General features: G+C 42.7%; 1 protein-coding gene across 6 annotated transcripts in view; it reads left to right on the top strand.

Moving 5' to 3' along the window:
- The window catches only part of LOC128876792 (calcium/calmodulin-dependent protein kinase type II alpha chain), a 97,863-nt gene extending 70,314 nt beyond the window's left edge, over window positions 1-27,549 (top strand). Inside the window, exons 11-17 of one of the 6 annotated variants that reach the window (XM_054123471.1) lie at window positions 650-739; window positions 10,714-10,770; window positions 16,025-16,177; window positions 18,874-19,032; window positions 21,441-21,515; window positions 25,119-27,215; window positions 27,476-27,549. In XM_054123471.1, the coding sequence (XP_053979446.1) occupies window positions 650-739; window positions 10,714-10,770; window positions 16,025-16,177; window positions 18,874-19,032; window positions 21,441-21,515; window positions 25,119-25,279 (695 nt within the window). In that variant the 3' untranslated portion in view covers window positions 25,280-27,215; window positions 27,476-27,549. Of the gene's footprint in view, window positions 1-649; window positions 740-10,713; window positions 12,500-16,024; window positions 16,178-18,873; window positions 19,033-21,440; window positions 27,216-27,475 lie in introns of those variants that run through there. The other 5 variants (XM_054123472.1, XM_054123474.1, XM_054123473.1 and 2 more) reach the window with 5 other exon arrangements.
- Window positions 27,550-27,973: the final 424 nt, after the last annotated feature.

Here is a 27,973-nt window from a genome sequence, read left to right as displayed (position 1 = left end):
ATGAGATTTTGAGCCCACGTTTTGATTTAGCGATCCAGATACAGTACCGATCGAATAATCAAAGTAAAATCATGTCTGCAGCATTTCCAAATACAGGAAAGAATTTTCCAAGTGTAAATAGTCGTTTAACCTCTTGAGAGAGAGAGAGTGAGTGATACATGTGTATACTTTTGCTTTTAAAACAGGTGTACTTTGTTATTAAAAAACATAATGATAAAGCCTCTTTTAGAGAATCCTTTATGATATAAAATACACCAAATTTTAATAATAATTAAAATCCATCTAGATCGCTATATCAACCATTTTAAGATCAGTCTCTCAGGCCTGTCCATAGCTGGGATCCCTACCATACGGTCCCCTCCACTTCCACGCGCCTGGAAGATACTGGGCCCGTGGACAGGTCCGCAATTGAGTTCGCGCCGCGCTATCTTTCACCTGTGTGATCCTCGTCGATCCCTCGATCCTCGATGACCGTCTTCAGTGTGTGCTCTACTCGACCCGATCCGGGCTGAACCTGTCCAACGCCTCCTCTTCTGCCAATCTCGCTCTTCTCTGTTTGTCTTTTTGGATTACTTTCGCTCTCCACACAAAAAAAAATAATATCCTGCCCCGTCCATGCCGATTTACTGAAACGCTCTGCGTGCTCCAGGTCGGAGCACCATCACGAAGAAGGGAGACGGTTCCCAGGTGAAGGAATCCACCGACAGCAGCACAACGATCGAGGACGATGACGTTAGAGGTAGGACACCCACTCCTTGTCACTGTAGATCTTGTTCTAGATCCTCTTCGTGTGTTTTGGTTCCCCGTTGGGAATCTCTCATCGGGAAATTCCCACTGGGAATCATCACCTACTAATATCGGTATTCTTACCACGCACAAAATTCGTGGTTGCACCGAGAAGGTGCATCAGTGTCGTCGCGTTTGCATACAACTTGAGGCGATTCGAGACGTCCTCGCGACCCTTGACCCGTGGTTTTAGTTGAATTGAATTAAGTGTCTCCTTTGTGATTTTTCTGGAAATTTGTGAGTGTACTTTAGAGCTTTAAAAGTCCGAAGTTTAGAGTTGTAGGCCCCGTTATGCGTGTTACTCAAACGTCCTTGGGTGTTCTCCGCACAGGGATGTGTAGTCCAACGAAAAGGACGAGTATTTGGATTCCCCGTGCACGAGTTTCGTTTCAAGCCGCAATTATAGCCCAGAAAATAGGGTCGCGAGAAACGTTGGGGAACTAGACGCAATTTCGTACGCGGACGTGAAAGTTGCGACGGGAACAGCGTTCCTCCTCGAATCGTCGCATGTTTCGCGTGCACGCGACGAAATCGAGCCTTAGGCTCGTTAATTGCTCGAGACCCAACCGGGACAGTTAATTTCCCAGCGAAATCTACTAATGGATCGAAGCTGAATTCGCTTGTTCCACTTGCGTGGCTATAACTGGATTTCAGTCTTGCTGTCGCTCGGATTCGTGACGGACTCTGCCTACCCCAGAGAAAGGGGTTAATTCGTCGAATCTGAATTTATGTTTCGCTTGCTTTTCGCTCCGTGACCTGGGTCACGGCAGATGGAATCGAGTTCTAGTCGACGTTTCGTGGAATGAATGATATCAGAGCTCGAGACTATTCGAATAATTTTGTAGTTGAACAGTAAAAATGAATTTTTGAACAATATTCGAATAGACAAGTGTATTCAAATGGTATTTAAGTAATCTTTCAGTAACGAGGTATTTAAATAGTCAAATTTATTGAAATAGTACTCAAATAATTGTCCACAATTGAAGTATTCAAACAGTATTCCTCGGTATTCGAATAGTCCCAGTTCTGACAGAAACTCGCCGTTCAAATACTCTCTGAACTCACCCCCTTTAATCCCCCACCCCTCCGATGGGACACTTGGAAACTGACGATGATGCAACCAATCGATTGCGTGTCCCTCGATAAACGCAGGATTCAACGGGTAAGACGTATTATAGAGTCGAGTTTCGACCGACTCTCGTGGGTCAGTCGGTGTAAAGAAGAATCCTTTCCATTCTTGATGTTGATTCATGCTTGCGTTGAGACAGTCGGTGTGCTTGCCAGTCAACGCGAGCACTTTATCGATCTATTCGATCCATGATCGACCTTCGGTTCAATTTCATTTCGATTTTCTATATTTTTTATAAAATATATAAAACCGACTCTAAACAAATATTCAATTATCTAAAGTTCTTCTCCATGCTTCCTCTTGTTTGCAAACTCCAAATTGTTGATCTTATCGGATCAAATTCCACCAAAGACAATTCCAATGTAGAGTCTAATTATGGGTCGAATAGATTTGAGAAAAAATGCTCAAGCGGGCAGACGAGAACACACGCAAACCTTTCCAATTTCTGTTTCTCTCGGTTAATCGACGATGATCCTTCCAGCCATCGATGAAGGCTGCTCACGGTTCCCTCGACGTAACGAAATCACGAGCAGAAGACTTGCGCGCGCATATCCGCCTATTATTAGAGAGATAGCGCTCCTGCTCACGTGCAAATCGATCGTCGGACAATAGCTCGAGTAGTTGAGTATCCCCCTCGTTGCTTTGCCCCTTCAACCTGTCGCCCTCTCTAGCCACAATCCGCCTTATACTTGCGTACACCTGTGCCCCGATTACCGATATATGTTCGTAAACCTGTCACAGAGGTTCGTCGATCGCGAACTGTTTACCCTGCAGCGTTTATGATCGTTTCACGATTACAATATTTGTTCGTTGAGAGCTCGTGACTTGATGCAGAGGATTGATGTAGAAGAGACACGTTTCTCAGCAGTTTCTGAGATTCTTGTCGAGGACCAGATTCCGAATCGTGTGAGCTTTTAGAGTGTAGGCCAAAACGTGCGGTTAGAGAGTAGCTGAGAAACGAGCTCTTAAGGAATAAATACTGTATCGGTATCTTCTGTTTTCGACATTACACTCGTGTAATAAACAATTTTTTTAATAAGTTATGCTTATCTAAATTCTACAAAATCGTATCGCCAAAACGCGAATTTACTTTTTCAAAAAACTAAGATAAAATTGATACATAAAATAGTCTCACAATCAGTCTCTTTCGCTTGGTACACTTCTCAGGTCCACTCGTTTTCGTATCACACTTCGTCACTTTGCCCCAAAGTTCGCGATAACGACGAGCCTTTGTGAAGCACCCACGAAGACCGTGTTACTTCTAGAGTGTAGAGCTTTGCTCGTGGTTGTTCACCGAATCGCAACAAAGCTGTATTTCCCGCGGTTCTGTCTTTTCGCCTCTCTGTAGTCGTTGAACTGTGTACTTTCGAGCGTTCTATCGCAGTTCACCCAACCCCTTTTTCTCTCACGAGTGTAACGCATCCACCTTCGCGAGGACCGACGCGATACGACTCGGAAAACTCTTGAGAAAACGATATAGCAATCGACCCGCTTCTCGGGCATCCAGTTTTCATACGAACCCTGGCTTAATGAACCATCGTTGAAGTTGCTGATTAATTCAGACGGCCCGTTCTTTCGGGATCACCCCGACAGAATCGGCGCCACGCGATCCGCACACCACGCGATCCGCACACCACAAGCAAACACGATCAGACCCTCTCGAGACTCTTCACGCAGGAAGAACACTGCACGTCGAATTTCATTCCGAGCGTCGACGACGGACCCTCGTCGCTTTCGAACTTTGCTTCTCTCAAGAATCTGGAAATTTTATTGCGATTGCAGGATACTTTCAATTTTTGAAAAATACATATATAGGTGTAGAACGATCCGTCGTCCTCGCAAAGGATCAAACATCTTTGTATCACTCGATGTGTCTCTGAAACTTGTTCACTTCGTGCGACACCTTTCGGTCAGCTTTGAACTGCTCTTTTCTATGCGATGTACATTTGGGGGAACACGGGAAGCCTTCGTTTCGCATACATCGCGAGAAAGCAGACTCATTCAGGATCCTTTTCTGAGGATTGCACTCTCGCGACGAACCATAGTTTCCTTAGATTTCTACCCCTACCCTCCCTGCCCCCAAAAAAAGAACTATTCAAGTAGTATTGCCGTAGCATAGTGTGTACAGTACTCGTATAGCGATTAATTCTAACGAAAAGACAGTGTTATTTGTAGTATTTGTTTAAACGGAAATCGTGAAAGAAACAATTTAGACTATATCTTCGGTGATAGTTTCTGGACCTTTTCGTCCCATATTTCGCGGGTATTCAATTTTTGCCGCGACGGACAAGCACGCGAAAGTGCAATCCGTGTAATCCCAGGCATGCATGCAACCAAGTTTCCCTGTCCCCATACACCGAAAACACAACCAGACAACGGGTTTCATTCGCTTTCAAGACTCGGGACACTTTATCACCGAGTGAATTGATTCTCGAGCCAGACACGAGCACACTCGAGGACAAAACGGTAATACTACAGAGCGCCGAAACAATTGGACTCTCTCGGTTGCATATTCGATCGGAGACCTTTCTGTTTACCGTCTCTTACGCGAGAATCGGTATGCAACATAGGAAAATCAGAAAGAACTTGACCTGTGACATTCGCTAAATTAATTAGAATTATTCGTAAATACAGAAACCTTCAGAATCACTTCATTTGAACAACCATGCGTAATTTCAAACAAAGTTTCCAAATTGTCATCTAACCACCGAATTCGTTGTACTGGAATGAAGTACTCGGTTCAAATTCACACATCACAAATATTCCTCAGCTGTGCGCCACTAACAGTATCAATCGCCACATATAGCAAGCGATTCGCTTTCGATATATCGTCCTAATCGTTTCATAACCGCACACAAACACGCTCGCATACGAACACGTGCCCCGTCTCCAGAGTACCAACAACAAGTAATGCGTAGAAACCAGCTACATGCGAGGAGCGTTGAGTAATGTTCTTTTGCGTTCCAGTATATAACATGATAATGCTCACAAATCCATAACACGTTAGGCGCAAGCACGCGCATACGCGACACGAAGAAAGCGCACCGTTGAAAACAGGGCCTGAACTTTACCCATAGACTATTCCCCCGTTTATAGGGAAACTCGAATTATCTTTCGACGATTTCTCTTTTGGAATAGTATCGTAGAATGTTTACATAGTATTATAATAGTCGAGCAACCCTGTTCGCGATCCACCGCTTCGAAACGTCGTGGCTGCTGAATTTCTCCACGTTGAAACGATCGATAGACGTTCAATGAATCCCTAAACACAGTCACATGACTCGTCGATCATTACACTTTTTAAGTTTTCCTTTCGATCGTAGTCCGACGTGAGCAGCGCCAGTAGTATGGTCCGATAATGGTCAAACGCTGAGCGAAGTAAACTCGACCAGGGTCGGTCATACGATTAATTGGTAACGAAAACGAATCGAAAACCGACAAGATTCAATCGCGAGTAATTTATCGTCCCTTGACAGACTGATCGGGATCGAAATTGATGGAATTAATGATGTATTCGCATTCGAGTATCGTTCGCGCGCGCCACTTCGTTTCGAGGAAGCTAGTCGACTAAATTGTTGGCAAATGTTGCTTGGTATTATGACAAATCACGATCATGGGATTTGCAAAACGAGCGTAGTTTAAATTTTGTTTACGTAAAGTGGTTCGAGTGTGTTATAGTTTTTAATTATTGTTTGATAGGGTGTATACTCTTGGTGCTAAATAATTGAAAGACAATGCGGGGTTAGATTATAATTAGAACTGTATTCAAGATTATTTTGTATTGTATTTTATCTCGCATATGATGTGTTTAAAATATTTTTTTTTAGTCGATCCATTCAAGTCAACATAATGTAATAAATTAAAATTAACTCAGAAGGATCCTCCTAAAGACAAACAATTATTATATACTTCATATATCAACAATTATCATAAGTTCCTCTTATATTACACAAATAATAGAAAATGGCTACCTCCATTGGACTACTTTGAACATATTTTTTTTATATTACAAACAAATCAAAAATATTTTCGATTTGTAAGATAGGTAATCGTAAACATAAAATTTAAAGTATGCTCGATTTGCTAATTGTATGATGTTAATAAAAATAATTGGATGGATCCACCACCGTCGGCAATCGAGATTCTTCTTTTTTCGCGAGGGATATCGATGGTAGTACTCTCCAAAATGGGGTGAGGAACCCTGACACTCTTAGTTTTTGCATAATACGTTCTTTGCATTCGTCTTCTCTTTTGATTGATAAATGAGTACTACGCGGCGACCACCACGCGAGAGTCTGTAAAGTCGATTGCCATTCGACTACTCGCGCAGCTTTCGCTTCTCTTTTCGTCAAGCATTCGCCGCTATTTTACTTTTCTAGTATGCAGGGGGGACGTCTCTCGCGTTTTCTATTACCAACGGAGATGAACAAAGTTTTATCGGGGAAGTTTTTATTCAATTATTATGTTTACTCAAACAGAGAATTATTCAGAGTGGCATTCATTTTATTAGCGATAATTATGGATTTATTTTGTATTTTAAAGTGTGGTTTGCTCATCTCCGGACGTAATTCTTGTCGCAGTCGATGGTCGAACGAAAAGTGATTAACGTTTCAATACCATTAATTAAGTTCTTCAAACGTAATGGAGATTCGATTGTATTATATAAATTGGGAATATTAGTTTATATTTTAAATATCTATAATTCTGGTGACGAGCAATTTTCATTCGACGTTGAGACTGTAGTGAAATCAACGAAGGAATCGACTTGGAAAAATGTCTCATAATTAGTTTGTGTTAGACGCTTGAAATTGGAGAAAACAAAAAAAATCCAAAATAAAAAAGTTTCATTTTCTTCATAACGAATTCTAAATATTATTTATGTACAGATTTATGAAGAAACATTTCAAACATTTGAAACCCTCAAACATATAATCTAAATTAGATTAATTTCTTTAATAGGCACAGTGTATCATATAATTTTATTTCCCAGTAAATAATATCAACACTTAAATAAAATGAAAATGAAAATTAAAAAGAGTCGATTCCTTCGTCGATCAGGTCATAGCTCTTCGACCACATCGTTTCGAAAATTTCATTTTCCTCCCTCCGCGCTTCTCACGACTCGTTCTCGTCCTCAGTTCGCCCACGAATCAGCGAGCAGTTAGCGTATCAGCCATCTAGATTGTTAGATTAGCGTACGAGGGAAGAATCGGCAACTAAAAAATTCGAATTCCCCGAGCATCTTACTTTCGACGTTTCTAGTCGCGGAAAACTGCCACCGTTAGTCGCGTTTAGAAACGTCAAACGTAGCTGATGGATGTCCACGCGCGATCGTCGTAGAGAATGGCCACCAGTAGGCGTCAGCAATCTCTCTATCACACACAACCACAGAATACGAGCGTAAGTCGAGACAAAAATCAGAAAAGACACCCACGCTGGTAAATGTCGCTGTTTTCTGTCTTTCACGTTTTTTTTTCTCACTTTCTTCTATTTCCCCCTGATTCGATGATTGCATTTCACACTCGATCGTACACACACGTGTCTCCCGAAACACGAATCCTCGCTGTGCACCAAATGTGTTCTATTTTTTTTTCCATTTTTTTCTCCTTTTTTGGCCAGAGGCACATATGTCACACACGCCTGCTCGTGCCTTGAAAATGTCCCTGGTTTTTCTATTTGTATCTCTCTTTCTCTTTCTCTCGCGTCACGTATATTCTGTTCTGTGCATCGACTCTTCTCTCTCGTCACACGGAAAAACAGTACTCTCCACCCAACCTTTTTTAATCTCTTAGGTATATGTACACACGAAAGTCATTCATCGGCACACCACGAGAACATGCGATTCACCGTCACTCTGGTGTTATGGATTTATGAACACTACCCCCGACTTGCTTTTTTCTCGGCTTCCACTTTGCTGTTTTCCTCTTCTTCTTTCTTTCTTTTATTTTTTTTTCTCTTTTTTAAAGCTGGCACTCCCCGTTCATTTCCGCGCTGCTACGCCCCTGACTTTGTCAGCGTAAAGTTGTCTTGCGGTATCTTGTCCGTGATGATGATCGATGACGCGTTATGTAAAAAAAAACAAAACGAAACGTTTAGAATACGCATAAATCTTCCACGAAATTAAAGATTCCCATGCCGAAGTGATTATTAATATCATGGACTCTTATTTTGAATGACTTAAAGTATTCGTGGATTTGTGGGGGACGAATCGATCACAGGGCAACTTGGCGCGTGTTTGGTAGCTCGTCGCCAGCTTGAAACCGACGCATTCCACGTAATGGAAAATCGCATGATGCATTCCCCTCCCGCTCGTGCATGACTATGCATCGATGGCCAAGCTTTCTCGGATGCCGAGTCGAACGTTCGAAGCGAGAGAACCGAAGGAACACCGACAATGAGAAAGTTCTGAATCCATTCCAAGTGAGAATACGCGTAATTTCATCCCCCGTGGTGCACTCTTTGCGACTCGAAACGCACCAAAAAGACAATATGGCGTCCACGATGGTGTTCCATTGCAGCTAAGGGGTTAAGAGTGGACGAATCCTCGTTTCAACGAGCTCTATCCGAGAAACGAACGAAAAATACTTGTTGTTACCCGATCCCACCCCCATTCCTCCCGTTGGTCTTAGAAACTTCAAGGAGCTCGATGACGATTTCTCGCTGAACAAATATCCTGACTGTGATCTCGGACACGTTTTCCGATATTCTCGTTTGTCTTTGAGAACAACTGCGAAATCTCCCCCCCCCCCCCCCTCTCTCTCTCTCTCTCTCTCTCTCTCTCTCTCTCTCTCTCTCTCTCTCTCACTCTCTCTCTCACCCTCCGGTCCCACCCCTGTTGCCTCTTTTCGCGTACTCGAACGAAAAGCGAGCGAATCTCCTAGAAGCAAAGTGAAACAATCGTCGAGGTCCTTGCTCGTCCGAGCACGATTCTCCATGGAATTTCTGCAGTTTTTAAAGTGTCCCCTGAGAAACTTCCAACCCCCTTCGTGATTAAATCTCGTTGGATCTGCACGCGCCTCGTCCCCCCTCGCTCTTAAGGAGACGATCGATTCCCGTCGGTGTCCTCGTCGACGTTTGCACGTTCACCGCGAACTGCACCTTCCGGCACAAACCACCCCTATTTCTCCAACCCCTTTCCCTCTTCCCAACGTTCGATTAACAGCGAGTCACGAGGGTGTTCTTGCCCTCTCAGCTTCCGATTTCGGACGAGTGACCTCGAGCTTTGAATTTGAGAGAGTTTGTACCGTAGAAGAAGGGATGAAAGGGCTGTAAGACGATTATTATTATGTAGACTTGGTCCTCTGATATATATTGCGTTGTTATTTATTAGTAGATTTTTTAAGTGAAACTTTAACTTTTAAATTGCTGAGTAATTTATTTCATTTTAAGTTTACTCGTGAAAAATCGGTAGTTCTTTATTGTTTTTGGCAAGCACAACTTTTGTGAAAATGTTTCCAAGGAAGATTTCTCTTTCTTTCGACTAGTTTTGTCCAGCCGCGAAGTTCGAGTCCGTAACTTATCAACACCCCTTAAACGTCCTATCTTCTTCTATTAGCAAACTTCTTAATCGAAAGCAGCGGGAATCGTTCGATATCGGAAGTCGTTGGGCCACTTTGGCGACTCGTCCCGACTTTATCGTTTAACTTTTTGGACGGGACGACTTTTCCTCGCTGCACTTTTTCCATCCCTCTTTCCTCGCTTCCTCTGTCAAGGAATCGCGCACAGTTGGCCCCTCGAAAAGACATTGGTGTGGCCAACTGTGCGTCGTACCTCTTGGAAAGAGTACCTGGATCCGATACGTTAACTTTGGACCGAAAACAACGCGCGACCAAGTACGAATACGCTCGATGCCGCTACAATTCTCTATTTCTGTCTCCCGTTAGCGTGTACTTTAGAGATTGATAAGCTGGGAGAGTACTTCGTTGCTATTGACGCAGCTAGTGATTGTTTTCACGCAGTAGTTGCAACTCCGTGGCGTTTGTGAGCTACCTCGGGGAGAATTGGTGAAATTGGGAGGAAAAGTTTGACGCTTCGATGGTAAATGTTCGCTGCTTTGGGTGTCAGCTTAATTGGTGCGAGTGACGTGATTGGTTGGATGTAATTCTCGCCCCTGGGAACGACGTATGCAATTGTAAGGAAATGTGTGTACACTAGTCGAGTACATTTTATCGTATTTCCTTACTTTTGTACGTTTGGAAGTCTTTCTGTTAGTATTTGTATACACAGTCAGTCTTTAACGACGTCTTTAAGAGACGTTCGGTTTGAGGGCGCTTCTCAGCCACGGAGTGCAGCCACTTCGTGTCAAAAATTGCGATGGAAACGTCGTGATTGCTGGTGGACATCCGAAAAGCAATTTTGGTTCTTTCAGGCCGTTGTAGTAGTAACGTCACAGCGTCGAAGACTTCGTTATATATTAACGTAAATAGAATTATACCTGACATTATCGGAAAATAGTCTACAATCTTCGTTGAAATATCAAGAACATTACAAAAAAAATTCCATTTGAATTGGGCAAAAGTATCAAAGGTTATAGGGAGCTTGCAAATTTTCAATCTCTTAAACAATTTAATTTAAACAAACTGAGACCAATAAGAAGCCGTGATTTCTTTGAAAAAATGATTCACCCCTAAAAGAACCATTGCTCTTCGGTTGGCCCCCTCGCGACGTGCTAGACAAAGAAAGCTTCAGCACCCGTTTGAGCGCGCTGGTGGTATCTTAGTCCTGTTAACCGGCGATATGTAAACGAAACGAAATTGTCGCATATCCGTATACGTGACGTATGTGTGTATGTTGTGCAGAGGATAAGAAGGGCGGCGTCGACCGGAGCAGCACGGTCATTGCCAAAGAACCCGAAGGTAAACTTGCATAATCGAAGGCCGAGAAACGTTACACGTTTCGACGTCTCTCGTCTTCTTGTGTATACATATGTACCCCCGTGTATATATGTACACTGATACGTATTTGTCTATGTATGTTTTACGTGTAAACCATCCCCCGTTTGGTCAGTCTGGCTTCTCCCGTTCGCGGGGGCTCTCGAACCTCAGTCCCCTCGTGACCGGAAGTGTTTCATTGGCTTCCTGTCGTCCCTGACCTTTGTCGCGCTCTGTGTCGAGTTCCGTTTCATCCCCTGCTGCTCACTTTATATTTTCATCTTTATATTTTTCTATAAAGGACAATTGGCTTCCTTTTACTAAAACGAGAAATATTTGTAAAGCCACCCCTTGGGAGCCTCCCCATTCATACAATCCACAATAAAAGCAATAAAAAAAATGAAACATAACTCGATCACGAAGGGGTAACCGCGTTTCCAGCAATTTCAACGTACCCCTCTCTCTTTCTCGTAATATATTATAACAAAAAAAATAAAAAAAGGCATGCTTTTTGGCCAAGAAAGCACAGAAAGCTTAAAATTCGCGTTGTTTCGATGAGAGTAGGGGCAACGAATCGGAGAAGCCAATCCCACGGGGGGCTCAGTGACGAGCTTTCGAGCCGAGCTTTTGCACCCTGTCTGTTCCAGCTTCCGCTAACTCGTACTTCGGATTTACCGTCTCTCCAGCCTCCTCTCGTTCCACGAACTAATCAGGACGTTGCGCGCGTTGCTTTCTCTAATCGGTCTGCAATTAATCGTAGCACTCCCTACCCCACCTGTATACGGACGGGATGAATCACGATCCCTCCCTCGGGCTCCTAAGCAACGCGCTCGTGCGAGCCGTTCCGCACCTTGGATGATCTAAAAATCTATCTAAAAAAGCTAAGAAGTTTAGATTCATCGTTATCAGATCAAGAACCTTTAAGTTTACCTCTGGAGGATTAGGAGACCCTAGGTTAACCTCTAGAAGGCATGGAGATCTTAGGTTTTGTGATTAAAAGCTTATGAGGTCCTATGTTGATCGCTAATTGAACTCTAGGTGGAATAATATAGAACTCTAGTTGGCCACATAGAATTTAGTCTCTATCTCGAGCTCTAGAGGTCAACAGTTTCCACTTTGATCAACCCCAACCCCAAAAACTTGACCTCCAGTTAATCATCCAGAGGTTAACTTAAACCTGCACAGATCCCATTTAGACAGCCAAACATGGCCCATGATGTTCTTTCGTAAGAATTTAGAGCAATTTCCCCGCGGAACGACTCATACAGCGCCGCACACGTGCGTCATGTGTTTGCCTCGAGCAAACGCGTGTTCAGTTTAGAGAGAAACTGTTAGAGGTCTAGGTTGAACTATACGTAGACTCTGTTGTTTAGCGACGCACGAGCGCCAGGTTCTTGTTTGTGTGTACCCCTCTCCTCCACCTTAGTACATATAGCGTACTCGATTTAGAATCGAGGAAAACGATGCGACGTTGGACGAGGCAACCCATTAACGAACTAACCAAGAGAGAGATTAACGATTCGAAGACGTCTGAGGCCTGCCAGGGCTACTGGATACGCTGTGTACGAAAATGGGAGTCGAGAAGCGTCGCGACGCTCAAACATCGACCGTGTCACGAGTTTTACTGTACGCGATTAGCGCTAGGCTGTTGTTAGGAACCGTTGCAACGTTCTCGCCCTTTAGCTGGGCGGATAATATATGTGTATGTAATGTTCACGTGCTGCTGGTTGTTTATTTGACCAATCAATCCGTGATGGGACACGAATCACCGCGAGTCATCGCCAGAGCCCTTGACGGATATGGCTGCTTGGAAAGGATAAGTGAATTTCCAGGGGTTGGGCAAGGTTGGAGCTACTCAGGCGGCCACGACTAGCTTTCTGACCCTTGCATACCAGTCAATTGTCATTCTATTAGAAAGCTTTGTTTCTTGGCCCCCGAGTACCAAGATACGACCACTCAAATCTCTAAGATCAGATGATAAAGATTTTAGGTGTTTGTGTTACTTGCCTAACCCCTGTAGCTAGCTTTTTGGAGATTTCATCAATGTGTTTGGATAGACGCGTTTGATGCATCGCTGTTCAGCGTTGAATGTGGTTCTTCGCGTAGGCGTAGTCCCATCGTAGTTGTTTCATCTTTCATAGCAAACGATTCCTCATGTTTTGGTAGTTGCCAGATCATTCAGCTGTCATTCGTTAGACCCTTCAAAATTAAGGCTGGATTCGTTCATAAAATTAGCCAGAAAATGGTCGATTCCTGTTAGAATATTCTTCCTCAAAAATAAACTCAAGAGTCTATAAAATGTATGTAGCTTTGTAGAGAATTTGATTATAAAAGGATCCGTGGATTCTAACAGCACTTTGAAAAATTGAGCTCCAAGAGGAACGCGGTTTAATGTTTCCTTAAATTTCTCATGCGTGCAAAATAATATATGAAGCACTTACCTTCGCTCGGCAATCCATGAACCATACAGTAGTCCTTCAACTTGTTCGAAATACTCCTCTTGGGATTTCATCCAAAAAATATACCACGCAACGCTTGATAGTTTGGAGCAGCCCTTGATGTTTGGACAAACAAAGCTTTCTCGCCTATATGTACAATACATGCTTGGGTTCGATGCAAACCTTATTATTTCACGTGAAAAGAACTAGAACTCTATATAGTTAAAAGTTTTATTCACTGCAAAGATCAGAGGGTGCTCCAAAGAGTGAACTAGCCTCACTCGAGATACTTTCCCTCGTACCACCCCTCAGAATGTCGTATAACTTCATATCGACTTGATACTTTCGGTGATCATATATCCACCTTGATGAATTTCTGACAGAAATCTTCGCAGTAAAATTCTGAAACCTCTCCCGAATCTACATACTCCACAAAAAATTGATTCTTCGTACCAAACCATTCCCTAAATGGTACATATCTTATATTCAGACTTTTCGTGGTACTCGCGGCGAAATCTAGCGAGAGTGCCGCGAATGTTGGGCGGAAACAGCGCGGAGTAGAGCGCTGTACGCGTGGCCAGCTGTCAACGGAAATACCTGGCCGCTTGGCACCGCTTGAAAATAGATTGGCAGCAGTTCGCATCCTCCTCGAGGCCGGTTCGCTCGAATCGCGATAAAGCCTGGTCGATCGTCGATTTTCCTCTCTCCTCCCTCTTCCAGAAACGGAAGTCCCGCGCTCGAGGATACTTTGGCTTTTCAAACTCCTGGAAGTTACATATTTTTTCTCCTCTTTTCACCTTCTCCTTCGCCGAGGGAAAAAGTGCGCGTCGATAGTGGTAAATGCGATTCGGTGGAAAAAGTCGTTGGAGTCTTCGATATGTCGGCCGTTGCTGGCTTGCCAGGTTCCTCGAAGCAGCCTGATAATTACGGTGAGGTCCGGTGACGTTTGCGAAGTGGAAATGGCGCCTGGTGAACCGTGATGGGACTTTTGCACGACGATGGAGCGGTCGAGGAGAATGGGGAAAGGGTTAGTCTGAGTTCTGGTCCGAGTAACGTTAATACGGGATGGCCCAGTTGGAGACGGGCCACCTTGACGTCTTTCGTTCCATTCGCGTCGCGTGTCATCGAGAAATCATTGGCTCTGGTGAGATTTTTCGTTTTCGTTATTTGGAAAGAATTCGTGTTTCGTTTTTAGGGAAAAGTACACATAAGTGTCAATATTCCTCAAGAGGTGGGACACATTAATGATCCTTTTTGGAAGTTCAGACATTTTTTTTTATACTTGCTAGAGTTTCTGGTGCTTTATCAATTTATGGTTAAATCTGTAGATCCATTCTCTGACAGTCGAAGTCAGAAATTTTATCTTATAAACGAGTTTCAAGCTTCACTTGAATTCATATAATTACACGTATCGAAACTACGCTCCTCGATCGCTTCACCAGGATCTGCCACCTAGATTTACTTCTTAAATAGAGCCTTCCAAAAGGTTGCTATTCCTCAGTTTCGTTGACCATACGCCAAAGATTGTCCCATTGGGTCCATCTCGGTGTCAACGACCAGGGATGGGGCAGAATTTTATTCAAATAACCTTTCATTTTCTCAGTGTAAAATTTCCTCTCACAATTCCAATTTGCAAACTTTGTCAAACGAATGAGAATTTGTGAACAGATCAGGGACAGTCGCAGCTGGCAGTAGACGATCGTCGTTGACGTTTTGTTTCTGCGTCCCTCTGACGGTTTCCAGGGCCACGTTCCCTGGCGTTGCACGTCGATGATTAATGGAACCCTCCCACGCGAAAACGAACTTGCCACGGGTTAGAGTTAGACGCGGCGTTGGGTCACGATCGCAGCCAGACTTTTCGGTCTATTTCAGGAGCGAAATCGTGTCTATGTCGACGTACAGAGAGAAAATCTATCGCGACTGTGCGTAACTCTATTCTCGTTCCACTTTAGCAAAGGTCGCTCTCGTGGCGAGTAGTCCAGTCACTCTAGGAATTAATTATTTTCAACTGGTGATTTAGTAGATACCTCTGAAGAGTATTTTTTCTGAAACCGAAAAGTTTATTAACTTGATTTAAATATTTGTATCGTTGGAAGAAATAAAAGGATATCAAATTCAAAATTATACTGTTCCATAATTTAGCAATTATATTATTCCACAGTTGAATCTGAAGTGACTAGGCTATGGTAATTGCCAATAGCGTCTCGTTGGCGTTCGTGCTCCTCGACGACAGACCTTTCAGACGAGGCTGAAGATTGAACTGTCTAAAATACTTCCCAGAGTCTCAATTAATAAGATTGTATAATTCCTCGTGCCAGTGATTCTAACGTCTTCCGACGCTAAATTAATTCATGCCAAAATACGATTGTAAATCCAATTGCTTGTTCGACAAGTTGTTTCGTCAACACTATAGCACTCGAACTGCTGTTTGAATAATCCTCAAAGTCTCGAGGAAGACTCCACTCATCGACTAATGAGAATTTATCTACTAATTCCTCGCGCTAACGATTCCATCATCGTGTAACTAAACGTACTTAGCGTGTAACTAAATCTCATAGACCCAAATGCGACCAGGTCTAGATGCTCGTTCAATGACGTGTTAGTTTTTATACTCCTTGAAAGTCTGAAGAAAGAGTCCCGACTAACGCAGTCTCAATGTCTTCTAACACGGAATTAATCTCGATGGGCCCGATTACGACTCGGTCTAGCTGATCGGTGAGGGTTGTTCTGTGGACCCCCGTGTGGACGCACCCCTCTTTGCTGACACTTCTAATCGGTGAAATTCGAAATCTTCGACAAAGGCTCCGCCTCCCAGGGCACGCCTCCGAACAGTCCTGCCGCCGTGTCCGCACTCATCAGGGTAGTCGGGGCAGCGAGCCAGAACAAGCAACCCCAGAACCAGGTTCAGGGGAACCCCCTTGGATTAGCCGCGGTACTCCTACAGGGAGCCCAAGGTAATTCGGCTTGGTGAAACTTGGTCGAGGGGAAGGGACGGTAGAAAAAGGTATTTCTTCAGCGATTTGGACGAAATGGTTCCATTTATTAGGTTGTCCAGAAAGTTCTTGCCAATTTCTAAGAAAACTTCAAAGGCAAATTTGAATTTTGATATACATATAATTATTGAATTACATAGGTACCACCTACCAAAAAAATCGACATCGGCTTTCCAGGCAACCAAATATACCCCCGTTTCTACCGTCCTTCGTCTCTCGGTGTGAAAATCATGGCAGCGACGTTTTTGTCACTTCCGCCTACGCCAGCGTCGAGCTTGAATCGCGCAATTTCAAGGACACCCTAAGAAAACGGCGCCTGAAGGAAAATTTGGGTATTCGATTAGAGACTTGCGTGGATCTATGTGATCTCTACGCTCTATTTTAATTAGGGCAGTCGCAAGCAATTAATTGACATTTCCTAGTGACACCAATAGTTGGCGTGCTTGCCGTGTGCCGAATCGAAACATCGATAACATGCTTAAGACTGCCAATTGCTGATTGATATCTATTTTATTTCGTCGCTTATCGATACGAGTTGGGAAAGAGAAGTTTATTTCCCTCGAAAGGAGGGAATTCATGGAATTAAATATAGTCAAAACTTCGATAACTGCACTGCGTTGGTCAGTTATAGTGGTGATCGTTCAGGAACGAGTGAAACTTAAAGTGAAAATAAGTATAATGGGTTAGTTGTCGGAAGTGTCCACACTCGCAGGACTTTTCGGTCTGATTCTCCTGCAATTTTCAAACCTGTATCAAATCCATGTATTGCTACTCGAATCGATCTCTACGAGGTAACAGAAACGATCTACGAAGCCTGTCCTGTACGACGCTGGTTTCTGACCGTGTATAGTCGACAGTACAAATACGGTATAATAATCACTGAAAGATTCATGGTCTATTACCTGGAGTGTACCATACGTATATCGCAGACTTTGTATTTTAACAAAGCCTAAACGGTACGTGGAATACACGTAATTCTTTTATTTTATAATTTTGATGTCGCTCAAGTATCCACCTTTATTGACAGACATACATATACTGTTATTAAAATCACATAAACTCTTTTGGAAAACTCTTTATATATATACATATTTTTATAAAGTTTAGAATCGAACATAATTTAAATAAAAAGCAAGAACCGTATTTGCACCGTCGACTATGGGAACGAACGAAGGAACCGAATCCAACTTGTAAGATCCGCGTCGCGGTTGAAAACGAGCGGTCGATCGAGGATGGCCCCGGAAACGACGCCAAGAGACGACGCCGTGGCGACGATGGGCGCCGTTCTAGCTCGTTTTCTTTCTCGTTCCTGGTGGACGAAACAACGCGAGAGGAACGAGAATAATCGCGAGAGATATTACGAGGCAGGTTTTTATCGGTGGTAAAAGTTTACTATCAGTCCCAGCAGGGAGTCGAGCGAAATTGCAGACTCTCCCTTGCGGCTGTTATCCAGAACGAGACATAGCAGCGCTTCTTAAACTTTTCTCGGTCCCTATAACGGAATTATCAACTGTATTATCAATTTTAGAAGCTGGATTCAACGACTGGTGCAAAATATTTTACCGGTGAAAAAGAGAATGGCGTCCATCAAGTTTCTTTATTTTCTCATTGAAGACATTTTATTGACAGATAAGATGGTGTTTTGCAAGTTGAAAAGTAATTTCGATTGATAACAACTAGACTGCGGATCTTTCTGGAAAACAAAATCTTTCCAAACGTACCTACAAGAACTTTGAATTTTTGTTATATTCTTGCATATTGTAGTTTTTCGCACATTCAAATTTCTTCTGGATGCATAAAAATCCGCAGGCTAATAATAACGCTTGCAGTGGTCTCAAATATTTTTTAGTTCTCTACCTACAAGTTAAAATCGGTAATTATCCCCCTGTTAAAAATCTCTTTTTTTTTTAAATTCTCGTTTTCGAGCATCGCCATTAGCATACGGATCAATTCTATAGATAGCCTGAAGATCGAAATCGCTAGGCAGTTATCGGTGAGTCCCATTTTAGAGTCGAAGCATGACTTGGATTTTTCTTATTCTCCTAAAACTTGCTCCGATCACCACCGCCCACGCCACACACTCACAGCGAATATATCACGTATAGATTCTCTCATTGTATTTTCGATGCTTGGCCCCCATTTTCTCCCTGTCATTTTCATCCTCAGAGCACATGTTTTTCAGTATCGCTCACTATCATGCATCGATCACGTTCTAGGGATCCAACGAATGCTTTTCGTTGGTTTCTCGCCACATACACGCTTATATAGTACTGTCTGATCTAGATTGATCGATCAAGTGAATACCAAACAACGCCTCTGCATTCTGCCCTTTTGGTTTCGACGATTTTTTTTTCTTTTTTTCTTTCTAATTTTCTTGGTTTTTCATTCCCTCGAGACGGTCCCGTTGCGCTCTCGCAACTTACCCCAATTATAAGCTTCTCCCAATTCTAAACTATATAAAAAAACTCTATTTCCAAATTTCTCTCGCGAGTTTTTTTCGAAATTTTTCCTGGGGGCAGCAGAAAATCGATTCGAGAGCACAACGAACGTCCGAATGACCAAATGACGGTACGAAACGAGACCAGAAGAGACCGGGAGGGAGCTGTTGACGGAGGCTGACAGTAGCTCGTGTTTTGGTTGGTTGGTTGCATGACTAGCTGGCAGCGCAGGAAGCGGTAGCAGCAGTGGAAGCAGCAGCAACAGCCAGAACAGCCAGACAGGCGCTTCACCGTCGTCGTCGTCGGCCGTCTACATCGGCAACCACACCGCGGCGACGCCCACGACATCGTCGCGACGCTACGACTCTGCGAGCAACGGTCTGTATCGTTTAACACCTGGAATCGACCTCCTCTGTCGTCTCGACGCCTTTCCGACCCCATCCCATACGAGTACACGTCGACGCTCGGTACATTTCCCGGTCGATCTTCCCTATGCCTCAGATTTTTCTTGTTTTTATTTTGACTTTTGGTGCTATTAAGGCGGATGGCCCCATTATGCGTAACAAATCATATTTCACACAAATATTTCTATTTAGTAATTGGAAATACTTATTTTTATCAAATTAAATTCTTATATGGTCTGTAATGGGGTTATTCGGCTTATTTATTTTGGTCCTCGAGAAGTCGATGCATCGTTCGAGGAAAAGTTGATTTTTAAATATTTATTCGGTGAGCGAGTATTGAAGATGAACATGTAGGAGAGGGTTTTGGATAGTGAATTCCATTCTATCCATTTTTGATAACGACAAATGGATTGTTATTAGAGACTGATGAAAGTTGGCTAATAGCAGGTGTTGTTTGAAAAAGTAATTGGATATTCGTGCGACTGGCTTGTGAACGGGATTGGATTCCAGCAATATTGAAGCGCATGAATTGGTTCCGCGGAATAGTTACCCGTTCCCTCTGAAAATTACTGAATGTAACGAAAATCCTGTAACTAGTGGAACTGTGTAAATAATTGAATAATAGGAGGGTTGAATAAATGATGCGATAAATACTAGAGTGTTCAAAGCACTGAATAAATAATGAAATTAAAATTCGAATAATCGAGGCACTGTATAAGTATTACGTGATTGATGGGCTGGATAGATAATGAAATGAAAAATGGAATACTTGAGGGACGGAATAGATACCACAATAAAAATTGGAGCTTTGGAAAAACCACAGAATATCGATGAAAATGATTAAGAGATCAAGAACATAATTTTTCAAAGTAGAAGCCGCGTGGAAAGTTTTGAAAATTGACGGTGCAGGGCAATCGCAATTATTCCACGCATACACGCGCAGATTCGTCGCGATGCTTTTATCGAATCGATCCTGTAATTACAGAAGACGCAACGCATCAGTCCCGATGATCTCCGATAATGCATTTCATTGAACAGAGACGAGCTCGCGACCGCATTGTACGGCTTGATTGATTCCCATAATAGCCAAAAGTGCATTTATCTCAGCGACGCCCATAAATCAAACTTCCATTTCGCAAATGGAAAATATTTTCGCGTCATACTGGTCAATATGGGGGACAATTCATTCGTTTGTTAGAGGAAAAAGAGATCGCGAATTTATTATTATTTTACATCGTACTCAATTTTTTAGTTTCGTGAGATTACTGAATTTTCACGAAAAAAATTTCAGTTTCCTAGATTCCAGTAATATAGCTTTCCCTTACACATTGTCAATGGCAGTACGGAACAAACAACGTCTATGCAATTTTATTATCTGAAATTTCGTCAGGACGTGACGATGCATTCGCTTTTGGGCTTAGCACCATCGCTCGGTGCTTTGAATGAGGATAGAACCTTCTTCTCGAGGGGTGCATCAGCACACTGTCGCACGAAGAATCCAATTTACCAAATTTTCCGCCAGTGGAAAAATTAGAATTTATCAAGTTTAGCGATAGCAGGACGTTCAAAGTTACGTGAAAACTCCGCGACGATGCATTAACTTTCAATTTTTATTACCAAGCAATACTCCAGTATCTTTTGAAGGGTAGTACTGATTGCATGCGACGTATTATTTTTGGGGCTAAGGCTGTTTGGTAAATTTTTGTATATTTGAATATTGAATACTTTGGCAATTAGATAAAAATTATTCAAGTATTGTTGGAATATTTTATTTCTTGGTACAAACTGGCAAGTTATCTCGGTAGTGATTCATTTCATTTAATATTCTACTTGTATATGAATTCTTGAGTACGTTACTTGTATTCTTCACTTACGCAAAACAAAATAATAATATTATTACATTGATTATAGAATATATTCAACATACATTTTGTATTTGTATGTTTCCGACATTACTGCACACCTTAAATGCATAACATTCGTATTCATGATTTATAATCGATTAAAAAGTATTTCGATAAACATCACAATAACATAAAAATACATTCGAACGATTGAATAACGCCTAGCAACAATATTTGGATAATTGGACCAGTAACAGTCCAACAATCCTGTCTGATAATACCCGAGTAACGACATTCCAATACTGAAATATTCAAAATTGCGCCGATCGAGTATGAAATTATCGAAATAGACCCAGCCCAGCTCCAGCCCCTCCCCTCTCGCCCCCGTTTCGTTTCGTCAGAGAGGAAATCGCTTTTAATTTCTGCGAAGCGCATTCGATGACCCAGTCCTCTGTGTTTCTGCATGTTCCGGTTGCACGCATCGCTGGCATGCCGCGTCGTTTTCAATTGCATGCGCCCCGAACGAACGAAAAATCAGAACCGGAAGTCCGACGAACGGGCGCCGCTGGATACGTGCAGCTTGGCCCGGCCGAGTGCTGCGACCCGGAAGACGGTAAGAGGAGCACCAGCGTCGCTAAGGTCGCAGGGAAAGCGAAAAAAAAGGGCACGAAGGACGAGGACGCCTGCTCGAAGCTTAGACGATGTCGCTTGTCGTGAAGTTTGAGCCACGCGACGTTCCACGACGCCTCGAATTCCCACCTAGATGGCCAGTGAGTCTGATTGGTAACACATAGTATCATTTCTTAGATTATAATATAGAATTCTATAGTATAATTTAAGAAACTGTGCTGTACCACTAAGACCCACTGTCCATCTTGTTACCTCTGCACAGTACCTCGATATACCTTTGGATATTTCAAGTACTTTGTCTTTCTGTGATTCGAGAGTGTCTTCTTACTCTTGGAGCCTCGAAAGTTGGTCAACTTTGAGAATTTTATTTGAAGATAAGGTATATGTAATCGGTTTCAAGTTCGGTAGAAGCATTTATTGATCATCAAAGATCAATTTCAGAGGACTTCGAGGCTCGTTAAGCGTCACGAAGAAGCTCCTCGCGCGAGCTTCTGTCTTTGGAGACTGTCGGTGTATCTTTTTGGTGTCCCCTTTTTTCTGGATACCTGGTAATCGAGGCACCACTCGTGGTCTCTGGTATTTTGCCCTTTTGGTAGTTGCTGCGTGATTGGTTTCGCGATACGACGAGCTCGGTAACGTATGAAACACAATTCCTTGCTCTCAAGTGGACCAGTGATTCAATAAATTAATTCATTCTAACAATAACCTGTGCAAGATCGTGAACAAACGAGTCGATTTGATTCGTCGTATCGCGAATCCGTCGTAGCGAGTAGTCATGGTTTTGTTTTGGCGAACGTCGACCCGTAAGTAGTAAGTATCGATTTTGGTTAGACATGGGAGTCAACAGGACACCGTCAGGCACGACGCCAAAGGATCCAGCAGCACTTTTAGTACAATCAGAGTGTCCTCCAACGACCTCAAGACTCACTTCTCGCACGAACCCTTATTTATTTTATTTATTTATTTTTTTTCATTTTTGTCTCTCTTTTTTTTGGATATTGTCTTTGAAGAAACACGTGGTGCCACGTGCGCACGCGTGCCGACTCGCACAATTGTCGCCGTGGAAGACAGAGTATCACAGTTTGAGTGACTCGAAGGTTTGAGAGTTTCAGAGCATTGAAGACTCATAGGTTGTGTGTCTCGAAGCATTGAAAGCACAAATTTCGAGTAACTCAAAGGATGTGTAACTAGAAAAGGGACTTGCGAAAACACTCCGAGCATTGTCTCTGTGCGACCCTATTGTTTGTCCCGCATTATGTAACGCAGAGTTTAGTGTGCAAACTGACCACTCGTAAAATACCATTTCTCCAAAAGCGACGTTGCATTCGCCAAACAGTTTTTTCCTATTAAAATACATTTGCTATCTAATTCGAAACATTTTCTCCCCCTCCGTGAATCTAATATTAATTGGAAATTCAGAGTTAAGGTTTCCTCCTTCAAAAAGGATATACCATTAAAAATTCAAATATCCTTTGGACACGATAGCTGCGAATACCGAAATAGTTTCACGTGCGAAATTTCGAGCTGAAATGTAAATTTCCCCTCTGGGAAAATATACCTTGGAATTAGATATGAATTTTGAAAAATATTTGTCTGTATATTTGTTTAAATAGAAAATAGTATATCGCGCGATCGAAGCTCGTTACGGGTTCGTTAATAATCGAACGAACCGTGGAATGAACGTCAGACCTCGAAATGGAATTTTACTCGTCGCTGGCAATCGAACGTCGCGTAGGAACATTGATTAGGCTCTCGTCCACGCTGAACGCTACAAATCCACGTGTAATTCATTGTGTAGGCGCAAACTGTGAACGTATATATACGTATACATACAAATAAAACTATTGAAACCCAATACGTTGTGTTGTGTGAAACGGTGAAGAAAAAAATCGTCGGACAGGCTTCGTAGTTAATCACATTACATTACTTACGCTAGTCCGCTGATAGAGAGTCGTTTGGTCGCAGTTCTCGTGCGTGATTCCTGGCATTTGCAAAAAGGCTGAAGGAGAAAAACGTGGAAGTACGAGATCACAGCAATGGCTTCCAAGTGCTCGTAATTGTCGTTGAACGCTTCTCGCAGCTGGTATGCGATCGAAATGTTTGTTTACAATTGTTGACGTTGGTCCAGTTAACCGCTGCCTCGTTGTAATCGTGTGCTGTTAGCTTTGGGGTGCCAAAGAATAGGAGAGAGTACTCTGAAGGTTTGAATAGCTGGAAACTCGAGTCGAGATGCGCTGGTGGTCGTCATACTGAGATGAATACTGTTTATTGGAGGGACTCAAACAGTTTGGATACTTTGAGGAACTCGAGTGATTCAACAAAACATCCGAGTCAAAAGAACATTTCAAAGCTTTAAAGACTCAAAGTAGTGAAAAATCAAAGTCCATCTCTAAATACTGATGGCTAGAAAGCTTGAGTTATCCCAAAGAATTCTTGTACCCCGATGGTTTCAGAAAATATTCGAGTACTCATCTCGGTTTGATACCAATCACCCCAAGTAGATCTCGCTTCGTTTTTCCGTAAGCAAGCTCGATTAGGACCGAGCCCCCTAACCCGATGCTTGACGTCCAACGCAACGAAGGTGTCGCGAAACGATCTCGAAAACGATTCGTCGGTGTGATCCCGTGCCAGCGAAACGGCGAATCGTTAATGACGGTTGCAGAAGCCGACGGAGGGGAAGATGGAGGGAATACAGAAGAAGGAAAAAGCGTAATAAGGACGAGATGGAACCGGAGGAGACGGTTAATCCTCTTACGCTGCTCGCGGGGATTAAGCTCCGCAGACGTTTCGCTCGATGGGTCGAATTTCTTTCGACTCGTTCGAGCCGTGGAAACGAGATGTCTCGCGAGACATCGCCGCTGCAAAGATCGAGAAACGGAAGGGAACCTGTTTATACAGGATGCCCTGGAATTTTCTTGGGCAAACTGCGCTGGTATATTCTCGTGGATGGAAATGAGAGAAAATGGTAGAACGTCCTGAAATGCTTTGTAGGAAAGTTAAAAGAATATGTGGAGAGGGGAATTCTTTTTATAGGGTTGAAACAATATATTAGCACATACTATTCGACGAACGCTTCCACTTTTAACTTTGGGACCTTCTCGTGTCAATAATTAATATTTTTAGACTCGAAGCGTTGAAGGCTCAAGGCACCTAGAGGACCTAAATTAAGCTAAATTAAGTTGTAACTTCTATTATGTCCTCCATTTTAAATTATATACATGGAATTAATCTAGACAAATACAATTATAGTTTTGGCTTCCACATCACACCACTTTCTCAACTCTTCAACAAAGCATTACATGCATAATAAATTGTTCTCATTCCAACACAAAGAATGCCCTGGAGCACAGTTTGCCAGAAAACTCCTGGGGCTGCATTGCACCAATTTTTTTTTTCCTGTATATTAATCGTGCAGCTTGATCGACCACGCCCCGGAAGTAGTCCTACGCGGATCTTGATCTACCGCGAAAAACCGCTTCAGTCACGCAGAAAGATCCTCCCGCCTACGCTGACATGAATCTTTAATAACCAACGGTATCTCTCTATATTATATGTGTATGTATCTCTATATATATATTGCTTGTAGAAATAAGAATCGTGTGTCCTATCAAGACCTGCAGCCAGCTTTCGACCAACTCCCAGTGCTCAGGTAACGAAACCTTACATCGTACCAACTGCGCGACACGACGAAACGGTTCGCAAGGTCCGTTTTCCGTTTCGACAGTAGTTACCGGCGATCCAGCGTAATTGTAAAACTAGAAAAGCCTCGCAGACGTGTACCACTAGTGGATTCGCGACGAAATTCCATCGTTTTCGTTGCTACAATTATAAAGTCAACAACAACAACAAAAAAAAAAAAGATACGAAAAGTAACATTACGTAGTAACGTTACGTTTGTTGATAGAAATTTGTGCGGTGCGCACGCAGTAGGGTAAAGCGCAGCTCTGTGGTTGACGAATGCCGACGGTGGTGGTCGTGGGAAAACGTAGAAATTAATTTCTCTCTTCGATAGCGTCCCACGGGACTTCTCGAAGCCCCTGATATTTTATCCATCTTTTTTTTTTCCATTATTTTTGCTTTCTACTTGCACCAGGGAGACGTTTAAATTCGGGATCTCCGAGGATCCTGACGCGGGGGTCTGGGATTGATTATTCGACGAACGGAAGGGTCTAAATTGCAAGGGGTTACTTGGGCGAATTGAAGACGAAATTTGGTTAATTTAATATTAATGAAAATATAGTTTGAAGAGAGATGGACTGGTTGATCTGTTTCTTGGCGTGGGTGGTGACGATGGTTCAGACGTGGGGCCTCCCCAGGTTTATCTTAGACCTCAAATAGAGAAGGGATATACTATCAATATTTAGGTAAAATAGATGTATCACTCATGTATCGAAACACGAAAATATTTTAATCGATCATACATGCAAAAATTTTCAATTTGGTAAGAGGTTGTCCTGAAGAGAACTTATGGTCGAAACGTCGCCATGCCTGCACCAATAAATAAATCGACTGTTCATTCCCATTAGAAAAATTCTTAATTCTTAATTCTTAATTCTATTCGAAACGATATATGAACAATTGAAGTGAACACCGTCGAAAACTGAGAATCCAAGGATAAGAGAAAGTCGGAAGTAGAGAGAACAGACATTTTACTCTTCTAGCGTCCAAGAAGACGACTTCCGGTGTCAGCCTGCGCAACGTCGCCCGTGAACACGAACGATCCATACATGTTTATCGATATTCCATTTTCTCGTCGAAACGACGGAGAATCGACTTTCCCTCGAATTCTCTGGTCGTTGACGATCGCTTCCAATTGAATGGCACTGCACCAACGTACAGTAAACCAGAACTAATTCCTAGAGAAATACTATTTTATACAGAGAAAAAGATCTGTTTGATAAAATAGATGATGGTACTAAGTGGTACTAAGATACGAAGGTATTATTTGTTGATTTCTTTTCTACTTACTATAATTTTGACTGTCAAGTTATATATAACATTACACCCATTGATTACTTTTAGCGCTCTGCAAATTAGTCCTGGTCCACTGTAATTGTTTTTGCTCGTTGCAAAGACGTGTCCTTATTCCTGGCCATCGTCCTTAGCCACGAGTGCAATCTAAAGTCGGTGCAGTGGCCATCGAGTGTAAAAAGGAACTTCCCCGTCAGCGAATTCAGTCCTAGAATGGTCTTTTTCTCTCAGAGTACTTCATCTGTCTTCTAATTACCGCAGCCAATCATGCTATACAGACAATTTAAAAATGACTCTTTCAATTATACTTCTTGAAAAAAAGAGAACCATTCGAGGATTCTGGGTTATTGGAGTCCGATTCAACGATCGAGTCGATCTTCGAATATAGTTTCTGGTAGAGTGCCGCCCGATAACACTATCGGGCGAAGGTAATATCGAGTTTTTTTTTTTTAGACGACTCCAATGGGTAATCTATGATAAGAGAGTCTTTGGCGTAGGACGTAGAAGTTGATAAAGATTCGTGCATGTGACTGTTGTGCCGTACGATGTGTCGGTATGAGCCCGTATCGTTCTCTTCGTCGATCGGGCGTGCCGATCGCGCGGTTGAACTGATCGATAATGTCTTGACGATTCCAGCACGCCGTCAGGAGATCATCAAGATGACCGAGCAGCTAATCGAGAGCATCAACACTGGCGATTTCGAGGCGTACACGTAAGTGACACTGCCCCTTGAAGCAGAAACGTCGTAAAAAAAAAACCAGTATAAAACAGTGTTGCATAATATGATTTAGTATTTAAAGATATTTAGTAGTATTGGTGACGTTTTGCTTCGATAATAATTATTCAGTGATCGATTTACATGGGTGATTTAAAGGTGATAAATTTCTTTATCGAGTCCCCAACGATAAATATCATTTCTTTCCAACGAACAGGAAGAGTTCCACTCTCTTCTAACGTCGTTTCCGCTTTCAGGAAAATCTGTGATCCGCACCTGACCGCGTTCGAGCCGGAGGCTCTAGGTAATTTAGTCGAGGGAATGGATTTCCACAAATTTTACTTTGATAATGGTAATTATGACTCATTTGCATCACTGTTAATCGTCCCGCGCCCGTCGACACTGCGTTGACCAGCCACTGCACCGTTGTGTCTTCGTTGTATCGTTTGATTTTTCCTCGTTTCAATTGCTGCATGCTTTGCCACAGAAAAGAACTCCATCCTTTGCATACTAGGAATGGGAACAAATTTTCTTTAGCAAACACCATAAAAATGGCGGAGAAGGAAACTTATTTACCCGCGAACACGGTTACGACGCGAATATTCCTTTCTTCTTCTGGCGTTGAAGTCTCCGATCGGTGCCCATCCGCGAACCTAACGTCGTCACGGCTTCTTATTGCACCATATGAGTTCATTTCAATACAAGGCAACACTGAACGCGCCAAACCACAATCTACCATTTTTCCATGAAAGAAA

The sequence above is a fragment of the Hylaeus volcanicus genome, chromosome 5, assembly GCF_026283585.1.
Source record: "Hylaeus volcanicus isolate JK05 chromosome 5, UHH_iyHylVolc1.0_haploid, whole genome shotgun sequence".
In the NCBI taxonomy this organism is placed as follows: Eukaryota; Metazoa; Arthropoda; class Insecta; order Hymenoptera; family Colletidae; genus Hylaeus; species Hylaeus volcanicus.
Note: the sequence above shows the minus strand (reverse complement) of the source record. Positions and strands in the feature narration are given on the sequence as shown.